The sequence below is a fragment of the Rhinopithecus roxellana genome, chromosome 6 (assembly GCF_007565055.1).
Source record: "Rhinopithecus roxellana isolate Shanxi Qingling chromosome 6, ASM756505v1, whole genome shotgun sequence".
Classification (NCBI taxonomy): Eukaryota; Metazoa; Chordata; class Mammalia; order Primates; family Cercopithecidae; genus Rhinopithecus; species Rhinopithecus roxellana.
In genome coordinates, this window is record NC_044554.1 from 142,455,489 (window position 1) to 142,471,808 (window position 16,320).

The following is a 16,320-nucleotide window of genomic DNA, read 5'->3' on the forward strand; positions in this document are numbered from 1 at the left end:
CAAAAATTAAAGTCTTATTCAGATCCCAAACTCTAACAGGCATATTAACTATTATAATATTTCATCAAAGTTCATACATAAAGTTTTAATTATGAGTTTTCTTTAAAATCTAGATTATACTAGATTGACCACTAAGAGGAAACTGTGCCACTGTGGAAATGATACAGAGATTTGTGAAAAACATTAACCCTGAGATATGAATATATTTAGAGTTATAACACATTGTTAAGAATGATCTGATTTCCTGACCAGCATTATTCTTACATTAGTGAATATTTTAGCTACCCTCTATTCAGGAAAAAATAAGGTAAAAGGAGTTAAACAAAGGGAATGCATTTTTTTGTTTATTCCCTTATTCAATCCACAATATTTATTGAAGTATATGAGGTCATTATTTGTTGTCCACTCATGTCCATTCGTTCCTTCTTCCTGTCCAACAGAATTTGGGTTTGAGTTTTGGTACATACTCCTCTTGCATTCTACTCAAGTAGGTGGCCCCACCCAGGTCCATGGGTGGATCCTGAACTAAGCCAACCAGAATAATCCCACTCTTCTGGTGAGTGACTAGTCAATGAACAGGCATCTAACTCAACAGTAATAGAGACAAGGGCACATTTGCTGAGAGGTTCCTGGGAGAGGCTTTCTTATTCCTAAAAGGGAGTACTTTTGAAGAGTACTTTTGCTTCTGGATGTTTTCTTACCTGGATATGAAGGCAGGAACTAACTATCCTGTGAACTTGATGAATCCAATACTTAGAGAAAGGCAGAGCCCGGAGATTCATGGAGATGCCAAGACTAAGGCTATCACAACTTCTGCGCTTGGTGATATGTGAGACAATTAATGAACTTTCTTTATTTGCCAATTTGATTTGGGCTTAAAAGTTACTTGGAACCCAAAGCATCCTACTTGGATGCAGCTTATTCTGTACTTGTATTAGGCTGCTACAGAATTTAACAATAAATGTGATGATCCCTGCTCTAGTGATAAAATTAGGAGGGGTAAAGGGAGTGGCTCTGCTCCTAGCAAATACACTGTATTTCCTAGCTGCCTGGAATGAGACAACACAGTTGTCTTTGAAGACAATGACTGTAATTTGGTAAATTTGAAGCCTATTATGCTGGAAGGGTGCGTATTTCTGCACATCATTATCTAGTGGGTGATAAAACTTGAGCTTCTGGTCCAAACGTGAACTAGCTGATGAAAATGCACAAGTTTATTTCTAAGGACCTCCAACGTCCTAACTTTCCTAGGTTTGCTTTGGCAACTCTACTTCTTTCATTATGCTCTGAGGGCTTGTTTAGCTTCATATTGCGTAGATATTCATTAGTGCTGCATCTCCTCCTTATTGAGATCACGTTTTCCTAACACCTGCTGACATAATTAGTGGGAGGCAGCTGCTCTTAGGTCTAAAGTCTCCTTTCCTCGTTTCATTCTCTAACAAGTCTGACCCAGAGAATTTCAGGTCCATGAATTCCTTCTTTCCAGTCTCTTATGAAAGGTTGAGTTTGGCTCAGAAAAATGACCTAAGTGATCTATATTTTACACAACAATTTATATGGCACATACATATAATCACCTTCTGTCTTTGCTCATCACTTCAAAAATTTTCTTTTATGGCTGTCCAATAATGACTATGCATTCATAATATTGATGCCACAATGTTAATAGCCTTCTATTTCTGGAAGTACAACAGTAGCTTGGTATATTTCATTTCGTCTCGATGAAGAACCTGTCTAATGCCTCACCAAACAACTATTCAAAATGGAATCTGGGTTTCTGCTGTGCAGCAAAAACCAATAGTTAACAAATTTTATAAATGAAGTTTACATAAAAAGACGCTTCTGGCAAAGTCATTGTCTACAAACATCATTATGTAAAGAATAATTGAAATATTTATAGTAACATCACTCACACTAACTGACTAGAGAATGGTCAGATTAGAATAAATGCTTTAATATTAGGGCAAATACCTAATGCATGCAGGACTTAAAACCTAGATGACAGGTTGATCTGTGCAGCAAACCACCATGGCACATGTATACCTATGTAACAAACCTGCACGTTCTGCACATGTGTCCCAGAACTTAAGAAAAAATAAAATAAAAATAAAGAGTAAATGTTTTAAGAAATGTCTTAGGCTCAATCTTCTATGCTGTTATGATTTCCAAGCTCCTAGACATGAAGCGCATATTGAGAATTCAGCAAATAGCACAAATGTATGTATTTTAGGAAGAAATATTGGTTTATAAAATTAGCAAATCATACTTTGAAAATTGAAATAATTATTTTTAATGTGCTGTTACAAATATTTGATAAAGAATTATTTGAATGGCCATACTTTTTCAGTAGATTTACAACGTGCTTTGTATCATGGAATTTCTGTTGGCCTCTTTAATCGGATTTATTTGTTTATTAAGTTTGGGTATATGTATTTGTTTATTCATTTATACATACAATACCTTGTTCCAAAAAACTATTTAGAGCAGTACAAACTCCACTCTGGGATGTAAGAGCTATTTAAAAAAAAAAAAAATGAATTAGCATACATTCCATATATTTTGGGCTCTTATGTGTTTCTGTTACCTTAGGGCAATATTAATTATATCCTTGGTGTCAACTTTGTTGAAAAAATTGTATTTTGCTCCATATTTAAAAACTTCTTTAAAAAGCAAATGAATATAAATAACCTAAATAACACTTCACTGCATGGTTGTGAAATTTGAAGATATGTACAATACATATCTAGTTATAGTTTTTAATGATTTAACAAAAAAAAACCCTACTTTTGGAAAGAACAGGTGCAAATATTTTAGTATGTCGGAAAAGAGAGGGGAAAACATGAGAATGAAAGTCTGGATTGGTTAAAAATAGTTACTTCTGAATATTTTTAAGGTATAGACTGTTTAAGTACTGTATATGTTTTAAACTAAGATAGAAATGAATGCATTGCTTTAATTTATTGGATAAGAACACCATAAAAATAAACTTAGAAATTTTAAAAGTATGTTGAAATGTTTCTTTTATTACTCCTATATAATTCAGGGTATATTATTAAAATGCTTCCCAACTAATGTTTCATGTTCTATGTAAATTTAGCGCATACTGGAATTTCAGTACTAAACATACAATAACATACTGTTTTAATTAACACATAAGTACAGAATTTTTCAGAATTTCATCATGTCGTTTAATCACTGGTGTATGTATGCGTCTTTGCCCCTAAGGTTTTTCAACCTTGCTACTATTGTAATAATTCTTTTTTTTTTTTTTTTTTTTTTTTTTTTTTTTTTTTTTTTTTTTTTTTGAGACGGAGTCTGGCTCTGTCGCCCAGGCTGGAATGCAGTGGAGCTATCTCGGCTCACTGCACGCTCCGCCTCCCCAGTTGACGGCATTCTCCTGCCTCAGCCTCCTGAGTAGCTGGGACTACAGGCACGCGCCAGTACGCCCAGCTAATATTTTTGTATTTTTAGTAGAGATGGGGTTTCACCGTGTTAGCCAGGATGGTCTTGATCCCCTGACCTCGTGATCCACCTGTCTCGGCCTCCTAAAATGCTGGGATTACAGGCGTGAGCCATCGCGCCCGGTATGACCTGGATAATTCTTGGTGGTGGAGTATGTCCTGTGCATTTTAGGGTGCTTAGCAGCATCCCTGGCCTCTACCCATTAATGCCAGGAGATGCTCCCCAGGAGTGGCAAGCAAAAATATTTCCAGATATTGTCAAATGCTCCCTCGGGGGCAAAATTCCCCCCCACCTCCACTGAGAATCATTCGATACAGCAGCAGAGTGATCTGTGGAAACCTAAGTGAAAACATGTTACTCCTCTGCTCAAAACCTCTGATGGTTTTCTGTTATATTCAGCCAACTTCTTACAGTAACCAACAAGGTCCTATACACATTGGGCCTCTGGTTCTCTCTCTGACCTTATTACCTGCCATCTCTCCCTGGCTCATTCTGGTTTAGCCACCCCAGGCACTACACTGTCTCGGGACCTGTGCACTGGCTTGTCCCCAGTGCTGTTCCTACAGATATTCCAGTGGCCCTCTCCCTCCCTGTCATCAACAGTCTGTTCAAACATTGCCTCCTCCATAAGGCCTACTCTGTCCAACCCCACTAAAATGTAACACCACCTCACTCTACCACTTCCAATTGATGGCGGCGGCAGGCCGTTTGGAGCAGCTGCTGACATTACACCAGCTGCACCAGGGAGGTGTGGACAGTGGCAGCAGAAGCAGCTGTGGGAGCAGCAGTGGTGCCCCCCATCCAATTGTACCGCCTCCACCCTCGCACAGCCAGGCAGGACCCGCTCCCAGGCCCAGAGCCTCCAGTGTGGCCTTAACCTCACTCCTTGCCATATCTTGGGAACCTGTGATTACCCAGCTGAAGACACAGCCAGGAAAACATGGAGGGGAGGTGGAAAGGTCCTGGAGCCCAACCCTGGGGGACCCCACCAGAGCCTGTCACCCTGGGAGCTGCCGCAATGGGGCCAGGCCAAGTCACCCACCGGTGGAGGAGCAGTGTGGTTGGGCATGGAGTGGGGGGCAGAGAGGGGTTCCAAAGCAGAGCTGGGACTTGGGTGGTGCCATATTCCACAGAGACGGCGGGAGCTCCCCAGCCACAACTGCAGCTGCCCAAGCCATGGCTGCAACCTGGGTACCCCTATGCTCTTGGGAGCTGGGAGTAGGCAGGAGCCCCATCCTCCCAGGCATAGCTGCAGCTGCCCAAACTGCCACTGTGGATCCAGGCATCTCCCTGCACCCAGGAAGGCCCCTCTTACACCTGCAGGCTCAGAAGTGCCTCCTCCTGCTGTCTGGTTTCTCCCTGCTGTCAGCACCCACTCCGATAACAGAGCAAAGTTGAGCCCTAGCCCGGGAGCTGTCACAACCTGGCTGGGGGTACACACACTCAAGCAATGCTGGTCTGCCAGCTCCCTGCCACCTCGGCCCCCTCCAGACTTTGGGCACCAAGAAGTGTGGGAGGGAGGCTAAAGAGGAGCTGAGGGCAGCTGGGCACTGACCTGCAGGTGCCCCTTGACATGAACCACCTGAGCTCCATGAACAGTGGCAGGAGGCACACAGGCTCCTGGGCAGAAGGTAGCAGGTCCCCAGTGAAGCCCCACCTTCAAGTTAGAGAGGGCCTAAAGGCTGAGGGCTGGGCTTTCAGTCCCATGGACCAGAGTGAAAACTTATGGTACGTTTTCCAAGCCTACCTGTGGCTGCCCATGAACCAATCAGCAAGCACTTCCTCCCCTCTAAGGCCCATAAAAGCCCTGAACTCAGTCAGACTTGAGGAGACAACAGGATGACCAGCTGCAGAGAGGAGCTATCTTCTCTGCTGAGAGCTGGACACTTGTTAGGGCACCCTTGCTATGGACAGGAGATGCCCTCTGCAGGTCTTCTGTAAGGTGGTCTATTGCTCAGTAAAGCTACCCTTTGTCTTGCATACCCTCCAGTTGTCTGTGTAACTCATTCTTCCTGGATGTAGGACAAGAACTTGAGACTCACTGAATGGCCGGGCTAAAAGAGCCATAACACAAACAGGGCTGAAAACACGCCCCTTGCCTGCCACATTGTGGGTGACAAGAAGGAGACAAGAGAGAAGGAGAGAAGAGAGAAGGAGAGAAGAGAGGAGAGAAGAGAGAAGGAGAGAAGAGTTGAGGCCTTTTGGGAAACCCAGACCTAGGAGCTCCCCAAACCAGGGCTGTGACACCCTCTTTAGGGTTCTGCAGTTCCTGGCATCTTCAAACTTCTGGATACCACGCCACATTCCCGTGTCAGTCGTGGAAGCTGCTTATGACACACCTGGTGCAACCACAGCCTCACAGGAAGCTGATGCCCATGCCAACCCCTGGAGCTGCCTGTCCTGCTACAGCCGACTGGACCCCACACTTGCTCACACGCCTCTCAGTGCTCTGTGCCTGGCTCACCCTTGACAGGCATGGGATCCAAGCTGGTAGCAGGAGCTGAGCACAGCCTTCCAGGCTGATTGGGCAGAAGCAGCCCAGCAGGCCAGAGCAAAACTCAGGCAAAGGCACCACTGGCCATAGAGGTTTCTGGCTGATGAAGCCAGATCCCACAACACAATCTCCAAGTTTCATTTTTTTCACATAGCACTTATCAACTTAGGTCATAATATATAATTTACTCATTGTATGTATTATTTATTTAATCTTTCCCTACTACAATAAAAGCGGAGATTTTTGTCTATTTTCTTCATGGCTCTTCCCCCAGAACTTAGCACGGAGTCTGGCACATAGTAGATGCTCAACAAATGTTTGCTGAGTGGAAGAATAAGTAAATTAAAAGTCTAATATTTTCTCATAAATACAACATTTTCATTTTGTCAGTGAATCCAAAATGGATTGTAATTAGTCACCATTTATAAATTTGAGGAGGGCAAGTTGATAATATTTTGTTTAGTATTTTACTTTTTGTTCATTTGAAAATGTCAGTTTCTGTTTATTGGACACCACGGCTAAGAATATTTCTTTGCATGAGTACTAGTTAAGGTAACAGAAGTTCACATGACAGAAGCATGCTTTGGCCGATTTAAGCAGAAAAATAATTTATCGAAAAGATATTGGATAGCTATTATGGAGCTTGAGAATCAAGTTCAGAAAGTTCTCAAAATCAAAGGGAGCCATGGTCAAAACCTTGTCACAGAACTACTTTCCACAAACACTGTTTGTGGAAAAACAATTAACAATAGAAGCAGTGGCTTGTACGGTTGGTGTCACCAGCACCAGCCACTGGACACATCCACTGTCACCACTGCCACCATTTCCACTACTATGGAAAGCAATATTTTTTCTCTCCATCTCTACCACCACCAGAATTAACTTTCAACTGTCTCCACTTCTTTGTATGACTCGTTCTTGATTAGAAGTTCAGAGTGGGTGCATCAAGATCGTGAATCCATGCCCTACCTGCCAGAAGTCTGGAAAAGCAAATATCTTGTATAATGGGGTGTAGTTTCTGATTGCCACCAAGACTTATTAGACAAGAAATCCTCAAATTGTGGGGAGGAGTTTTAGATGCTACACAGTCAAAAAGGTACAAGTGTATCACATCTTTTATTAATGTTTAGAAAGATAAAAGTAAAAGGAATAGTACTAATATCTGCACTAATGATTCCTGTTAGAGTACCAGGAAACGATAGTTGTTAAATTAACAGATGTTTTCAGGTGAGGTGGCTCATGCTTGTAATCCCAGTACTTTGGGAGGCCATGATTAGAGGGTTGCTTGAGGCCAGGAGTCTAAGACCAGTCTGGGAAACATAGTCAGACCACATCTCCATGAAAAGTTTTAAAATTAGCCATGCATGGTGGTGTGTGCCTGTAGTCCCAGCTACTTGGGAGGCTGAGGTGGGAGGATGCTTGAGTCCGGGAAAGTGAGGCTGCAGTGGCTGTGATCGCACCACTTCACTCCAACCTGGGCAACACAGTGAGACCCTATCTCAAAAAATAAAATAAAAAACGATGTGGAACTGAGAACTGGAGTATAGCAATGGTCCTATCACTAACCAGCTAATAATATACAACAAATCACATAATATCTCTAAAACGATGTTCTTCTTAGACAATATGGGGTATTTATTCTTTCAGACTGCTTCCAGGGTTGGCATGAAAAATAAATGAGATGACAAGTGTAAAGTACTAATCAAAGAAACTTGCACACAGTAGTCACAGAATAAACAGTAAGACCCAACCTCCTTACTACTTTTCTTCATGTTGTTCTTAACATAGCTATATAAACATATAATATTAGTTGAAAGAACTGGCTAATTCTCTAAGTTAGCAAGGGTTGTGCACATCTGCCCTCACTTGTCATTTCCCAGTTGCAACAATTTTCAATTATTTTAAGTGATCTTTTGTTACTTATCAGCTTTTCTCTAAGTCACTTGCTGGTATTGCTGCTACTTCTTGATTTTTCTTTTCTAGAAAATAGCTATTGAATTTTCACTAAGGAAATGAGCATTTAATTCTTTCTCTTTCCTGCCCTCACTTCTACCACACACATGCATACTTTCCATTCCCCATTCTCCTGATGCTGTTGTATTGTAATTTTGGTTAAATCAATATTCACTGGTATATTGTTATGACAAAATACGCTATTCAGAGCTAAGCCATGTATTCAGCTTCATGTTTTCCTTGATTATACTTCCTTCAATTCCCTGGAGTTTATATTTGTTTGACTTTTTTGTTAGCTTTTTGTTATGAACTGAATTGTGTCTCCCTCAAATTCGTATGTTCAAGCCCTAATTCCCAGTCCCTCAGAATGTGGCTGTATGTGGGAACAGGGCATTTAAAGAGGTGATTAAGCTAAAATGGGTCATTAGGGTGGGACCTAATCCAAAATGACTAAAATCTTTATAACAAAAGGAGACTAGGACAAAGAAAGCCAGAGACTAGACATATGCACATAGACAGAGATCACATGAAGACACCAGAACCAAGTGGCCACCTACGAGCCAATAATAATACACTTTTTGAAGCCATTCTTTATATTGATGACACTATTTGGGTTTAATGGACGTCCCTGTGATGTTTTGAAATATATATTTAGTCCCAGTCCTCATTTCCTGGCATACAACTCCCCAAATCCTTGGAATCTTCGAAGTGATAAGCATCTTTTCGTGTGACTGATGGTTGGCAGCTCCCAGGCAGCTTCAGGATGGGGGCTGGTCATCGAAAACACTAAGGCAAAATTAGAAGGTTGGGACTTCTGCTTCCCAGGAGCCCTACTTCCAGGAGGGGAGAGGGCCTGAAGGTTAAACTGATGACCAATGGCCAATGATTTAATCAATTATGCCTATGTAACAAAGCTTTCATACAAATCCTAAAAGACTGGGTTCAGAGAGTTTCCGGATAGCTGAACACATGGAAGTTCCTGGAGGGTAGTACCCCTGGGGAGGGCATGGAAGCTCTGCATCCCTTCCCCTCTGCATCTTCATCTGTATCCTTTGTCATATCCTTTATTAAAAAAAAAAAAAAAAAAAAGTAAATGAAAGTGTTTCACTGAGGTCTGTGTGCCACTCTAGCAAATTTCAAGTCCAGGGAGGGGGTAATGGGGACCCCAATTTACAGCCAGTTGGTCAGAAGCACAGGTAAAACAACCTGGGGCTTGCAATTGGCATCAGAAGTGGGGTGGGGGGGCAGTCTTGCGGGATTGAGCTCCGAACCTGTAAGATCTGATGCGATCTCCAGGTAGATGGTGCAGAAATTCAACTGGAAGACACACAGTTGGTGTCTGCTGCATAAAAGCCCCACACATTTGGTCAAAAAAGTCTTCTGTGTTGTGTGTGAGAGGAGAGGAGAAAACCTGTTTTTACAACTCAGTCCCCAAAACTGATTCATAATAATGAGTTGTTATGAAGCATAATTTGAGGAACGTTCAAAAGTTTTCTCAGATCGCACATATGTATTCAAGGATGTTAAAGTCAATAATTAGAGCATCATTGATTATAATCTTCTAGTTTAAAAGAAATACCCTGAGATGGCTAATGTATTAATCGGTGGGGAGAATATAATAGTTTACCTCTGGAACACGCAGAAATGGGACTCCAGAGCATGTGGAAAGAAAGGAAGTGTGCAGAAAAAGAGGACATCGGGATGGTCAGGGTTAAGAAGATGCCAGGAGGAGAAAAAGGAATGCTGAAAAGAAGAGTGGAAGAAGCCAAGAACAAGTGCAGTTACTTATGCATGATGTTGCTTAGTGCCAGTGTTGGATCTTCTTTTTAGTTTGGATTGATTGGTGACCATATAAATCTATCTAGGTTCTGCTGAAAAGTCCTATAAAAAATGTAAGAACCCCACCTAAGAGGTGGGGAAAAGATAGGACAGTGCCTGGAACTCAAAACTAGTTAAGAGATGGCAGCCTGGTTAGAGCAACTGTTGAGAAGAACCCAGAAAACTTGAGAGGTCAAGTTAGATCAGGTGGGTAGAACAAGGGAGGTCAAGGCTCAAACCAAGTCTGAGAATGAGCTGAGCTGGACAGTTCAACTTCCTGTCCTGAACATTAGTAAGGTGCAGTGGTTTCCAGCAGGGACTGTGGAGCCTGGGTCAAAGCCTACCCAGTTCCACCATGTACTAGCTGTATAATCTTGGGTAAATTACTTAACCTTTCTGGGCCTCAGTTTCATCATCTTAAAATAAGATAATAATATACTCCTTCCTAATGAGTTTGTAGTAAAGATTAGTAAGGCAACATTCCGTTTATTTTTACAATTTGAAAGTTTTCAGAGATTATTACATTTCTTCTTTTTTCCATTTCTGGTCAAAATTTTTGGATGCATTTTAGACACCTTTTGGGACTATTGTTGAAATACTAGGAATAAATTGATGCATCGAATATTTTCCAGTGCTCAATCTAATAAACTAATACACTTCAACATATTTTCAAATTAGTAACTTCTGGATGGTTTAGAAAGAAGTCTCCCCAAATTAAAGAACTCAGTTATGATGTAATACATGCCAATGTTTGGTTTGGGAGTCAGATAGACTTGGGTTTGAACGTTCACTCTGCTACTACTTACGATCTCTGGACCTTGAGAAAGTTGTTTAACTTCTCTGAGCCTTGATTTTCTCCTAGGTAAACTGGGGATATGGAGGTCAAATAAATAACATTGGGCTTTTGTTCGGATTATATTGTATAATGTCTGTGAAAACATCTAGCTTAATGCCCAGCTCATAATAAGCACTTAATACATGGATTTTCTTCTCTTGCATCGAAATCAGCAGTTGTCAACTGGGGGTGTTTTTGCCTCCCAGGGGACATTTCACAATGTCTAGAGACATTTCTGACTGGGATGTGTATGCTGCTAGCATCTACTGAGTAAGAAGCCAGGGATGCTAATGTACAACCCCAGGGCAGCAACTTTCCCATCAACTCCAACGAAGAATTATCTGGTCCAATATATGTGATTGCTGTAGAGATTAAGAAACCCTGAATTCTTCCTTAATTTTAAATTCATGGTGGTATACATTTGTGCCTAGTAGTACCCTAGTGATTATCTGTATGTATTTTTACATTAAATATAAAAGCTCCCAGTTCTATAAAATTAATACTAATGGTTAAATAATAGTCATCTATTGGGCACTTGCTATGCTCCAAGCCTAAGCTAAGACATATGATTTGTGAAATGCCACACTAAATATAAATCCTACAGCAATCCTGAGAATCAGTAATACAGATTTCTCTAAACGGATAATAATAATAACATGTTACGGCCAGGCGCGGTGGCTCACACCTGTAATCCTAGCATTTCGGGAGGCCGAAGCGGGCAGATTATCTGAGGTCAGGAGTTTGAGACCAGCCTGGTTAACATGGGGAAACTCCCATCTCTACTAAAAATAAAAAAGTAGCAGGGTGTGCTGGCGCACGCCTGTAATCCCAGCTACTCGGGAGGCTGAGGCAGGAAAATCGCTTGAACCCGGGAGGTGGAGGTTGCAGTAAGTAGAGATTGCACCATTGCACTCCAGCCTGGGTGACAGAGTGAGACTCCATCTCAAAATAAATGAATAAATAAATAACATTTTATTTTAATAATAACTGAGTGTCGGGACAATAGCCTGTCTTATAATGTTCCTGACCTTAACAACTTGCTATCTTGCAATGTATATTGAATTCTACCTTGAAATACTCCCTCAATTTCCTCCACTCCTTTCTTCTCCCGCCGCCATTACTCTACTTTGGGCCACTACAAATTCTTCTGAATTAGGGAAACACCCTCCTTATTCATCTCCTGCCATTGTACTTACTATCTCCTGTAAATCGGTCATTTTCTTTCTAAAATCTAATTGGGCAATGACATTCTTCTAAACAAGATCTTTTAATAGCTCCCCAAGGTCCTCATGATTTGGCTTTGACTCCACTCTATCTCCCTTCACTCCCCCTCACCTTCACAAACAACTCACTCCTATAATCCCAATAATCATGGTCCAAGGATGTTAATGCTCGTGGGAAAACTATGATTCTATAACCAAGGTCAAACTGTGGGGTTTATTAGTGTTCTTCTTGTTTTAATGAGCAATGCAAGAGAAATTAAAGTTTCAGCTAATTAGTAATGTTCTATTAATGTGTGGTTGGCAGGTAACTGGAGGAAGAGAGAGGAAAAAGTCATGATTTCTGCTGGCGTTCTTTTCCTACGTTGATGTCAAGTGTGGCTACTATTAAAGCAGGGAGTGGTGAGAGGAAGAACAGAAGGCAGCGAACTGCTGCCAGGAGGCCAGTGGGAAAAGTTAGAAAGTGATAAGGAGCCAACAGGGACACTCACCTTCTGGCTTTGAACAGTTTCTCCTACCCTGGGGAAACACGGCTTCTCTCATGATATAACAAAACCTTTGGTGAAATTACTAGTGGTCCTCCGGAAGGAGTGCTGGCATAATTTGGTGGAGATGAGTCTGCGAACAATCAGATGAACAGCACATGAAGTCCCTTTTATAGCTTCATAATTTGTGAATGTTGCCAATATAAAAACAAAGTAAAGAAAATTCATCAAAGAAGTTAGTTTTTAAACCTTAAATACAAATCTAAAAAGGCTTTTCTGAGATTTGAGAGGGGCATGAATAAAATGTCCAATAGGCCGGGTGCAGTGGCTCAAGCCTGTAATCCCAGCACTTTGGGAGGCCGAGAAGGGCGGATCACGAGGTCAGGAGATCGAGACCATTCTGGTTAACGCAGTGAAACCCCGTCTCTACTAAAAAATACAAAAAAACTAGCTGGGCGAGGTGGCGGGCGTCTGTGGTCCCAGCTACTCGGGAGGCTGAGGCAGGAGAATGGCGTAAACCCGGGAGGCGGAGCTTGCAGTGAGCTGAGATCCGGCCACTGCACCCCAGCCTGGGTGACAGAGCGAGACTCTGTCTCAAAAAAAAAAAAAAAAAAAAAAGTCCAATAAATCCTCACTAAGTCAGATGGGTTGGGATCCTCAATGAACAAAATATTTTTATTTAACTAATAATGATAGTTCCTGGACGGACATGGTGGCTCATGCTTGTAATCCCAGCATTTTGGGAGGCAGAGGTGGGTAGATCAGCTGAGGTCAGGAGTTCAAGACCACCTTGGCCAACATAGTGAAACCCCATCTCTACTAAAAATAAAAAATTAGCCAGGTGTGGCGGCATGTGCCTGTAGTCCCAGCTACTTGGGAGGCTGAGGTAGGAGAATCACTTGAACCTAGAACCCAGGAGAAGGAGGTTGCAGTGAGCTGAGATTGTGCCACTGCACTCCAGCCTGTGTGACAGAGTGAGACTCCGTCTCAAAAAAAAAAAAAAATTAATATTTCCTATGATAAGCTTTAGAAAACACACAAGAAAAAATTTACCATCAGGAACATGTATTTTTGTATACATAAAGTACTAAATACTTGATCAATAACTCTTTCATGAGAATCTTTTCCCTGCTAGATTCTGTGTTAAATGGTAAAGTTATCATTCTTACATTTAACTTACCTGCGGTTCTTAGAACATAACTGCTCCTTCTCTATGGCTCTACCATGTCTCATCTTCACAATGCAAATACATCTTTTAAATTTGATGGATGTTATGGAGTTAATATTTTTAAAAAAATAGGAGTTCTCCTTACGGGGTACCAGAATGACTCTGACATACAGTTTAGCATTGAATATCCCATATTATGTATACAGTACCTAATGGTTCATTTGAGGAATTTTGAGAGAGTACTTTTTACTATTTCCATTCATATGAAAATTTTGATTCTAACCTTAAAAGTAAATGTGACTTCTTCACTATATTGTTAGGAGAGTAGGGAGGTAGAAAGGATAAGGTGCTGAAGAAACATGGTTCCTTTCCTTAAGGAAAGCGCAAAACTCTAGTGTTCAAGTGATTAACCGTACAAGTCAAAGTAAGCATTTGGGATGGTCAAGAAAATGGAGGTTCGTGAGCATAGGAGCTGTGAGGAAAGGCTTTGTGAAAAAGGATGAACTCTGAATGATGAACAGGATTATACTGTGCCTTGCCCTCTAATTGCAGATGGTGGCTGGTTGAGCTATTAGTTCCAGGCCTGATCTGGCAGAGCTGCCTCCTGCGTGTATTCAGATTGCAGAGCCCATGGCTAAACTGAGATCTGTTTACTAGAGGGGCAGAGAACCAGAGAAGAGGAGATGGTTATAGACGAGGCCATAAAGAAAGAGTCCAGGATTAGACCATCACTCAGGAAATCTGACTCAAAGTGCTGAAGCAAGTAGAAGTTTAGAGAAAATAAAGTGGGTCAAAATAGGGCACAAAGACAGTAGTAAGGTACAAGGAGATCAACCCTTGGTTTCAACTGATTTCTGCAAGTGAAAACTTACTGCGGCTGTCCACTCACGCACGGTTTAGTATGCCTTGTTGGCCTAGGGCTAATCCTTAAAAATAATTTCAAGTGTACCAAGAAGAAAAGACATACAGACAAAGGGAAATCATGACTTCTACAGATGCAGAAATGGCCTCAGCATAAGGAGAGAGCCCTTGGCACATGATAATATTAGGTGGTAGATATGTGATGTCAGATCCAATGAGACTATACGGAGCAGAAGTAGAAGAAATATTGTTAGCGCAAAAGAGCTAGGCCAGGTTGCAGAGGTTTTGAAAGCCAGGCAAGCAAGTTTGGCTAAGATGTGGTAAGAGAGGTTTAAGTTAGCTAAAAATATTCTTTTCATCACATTCTCCTCAAAGCCAATCCAAATAATCCAAATGTAACTTACAGCCAGACCAAAAGGTCCCAAATAATAATAGCAAAAGTCAAACTTTTATTATCTTATTATAATTAAATATATTATTTTTGTATATAATGTTATCTATATTTATGTTATATATGCAGTTATTATAAAAAGTATATTGTTCTCTAACTCTCATTTTTAGCTCCATGGAATAACATTTCTAACTAGAAACTGTTGTCTGACAGAACTATATCTAAACAACAATGCAATATTTGAGATAGAAGGTATGTCTTAAATTTTCTGTTGATTTAATAGATTTTCAATTAAGTACTTTCAACTATGGTAATTGCTAATGACATGCAAAAATCTGTTTTAACATTTCTGTTGAAAATATATTAAGGAATCTATTTTTAAATGTTTTAATGTACATTTTATATTAAGAAATGTGCTATTAGATTACTTTTCTAATTTAATATTGTCATGTGTCTTACTCAAAATTTAAAATAATTTTTAACAAATATTTTAGACATAAACTAGACATGTGGAAGCAAATTTTAACAATAGTTGGGAGCATTGATAAATACAAAAACTTAATAGTCTTAATAAATTTTATTGGCAGTATGTTCTACCAGCCAAATTCCTGCTTTCACTCTGAGTTAATTTTATATGCAAAACACTCTCAAAACTGATAATTTCAAGCCATTCATAAAAGCACGTGGCATACCATGATCATGAAATACAGAGGTACAGTACAAAACACTTTTCTTTAATATCCTATATCATAGAATAAAAATGTCTTACATTTTAAGGCCCATCATGATTTCATGCACCACTAAGAAAGAACATCTTGCCAATGAAGCTATGACATGGCTATCAAAAGACACATCCCACTTTCATTTATGTTAAAAATGTAGGAAAATAAACAATTTAGAATCTATGAAAATAATATGAATATTTGGTTTCCAGTTATGTACAGAAAATACTTAGCTATGCAGTTTGGAGGAGATGAGTAATTTTTCCCTTGACTAGCATTATAAATCTAAGTAACATTGACAAGCAAAAAAAAAAAAAAAAAAAAAAAAAATCCAAAACCAAAACCAAACAAAAAGAAGAAAGAAAATAAGCCCTCCAAAATCAATCAAACAAACAAAACCATTGCTACATTTTAAAAAGTAAGACAATCTGGGCACGGGGGCTCATGCCTGTAATCCCAGCACTCTGGGAGGCCTAGGCGGGTGGATAACCTGAGGTCAGGAGATCGAGACCAGCCTGGCCAACATGGTGAAACCCTGTCTTTACTAAAAATACAAAAATGAGCTGGGCATGGTGGTGGACGCCTGTAATCTCAGCTACTTGGGAGGTTGAGGCAGGAGAATCCCTTGAACCCAGGATGCGGAGGTTGCAGTAACCTGAGATTGTGCCATTTCTCTCTAGCCTGGGCAACAAGAGTGAAACTCCATCTCAAAAACAAAAAGTAAAACAATAACAGTGGAAAGAAATTTACTCTGTATTCCCACATCACAATTAATGGTATGAATTATACCTTATTGTATTCTTAATAATAATTTATAATATATTATTAATAGTTATTCCTTCTTTATCCAGCTATCATGTTTTCCTTTTAGTTAGCATATTAATTAGTATTAAAAATGTTTATTTTTATTT

The 16,320-nt window shown here is 40.4% G+C and overlaps 1 protein-coding gene across 1 annotated transcript in view; it reads left to right on the forward strand.

The window, feature by feature from the left end:
- LRRC72 (leucine rich repeat containing 72) overlaps nucleotides 1-16,320 on the forward strand; it is a 50,621-nt gene that overhangs the window by 16,366 nt on the left and 17,935 nt on the right. The window contains exon 4 of the mRNA XM_010357672.2: nucleotides 14,858-14,939. Within this exon, the coding sequence (XP_010355974.1) occupies nucleotides 14,858-14,939 (82 nt within the window). The remainder of the gene's footprint in view (nucleotides 1-14,857; nucleotides 14,940-16,320) is intronic.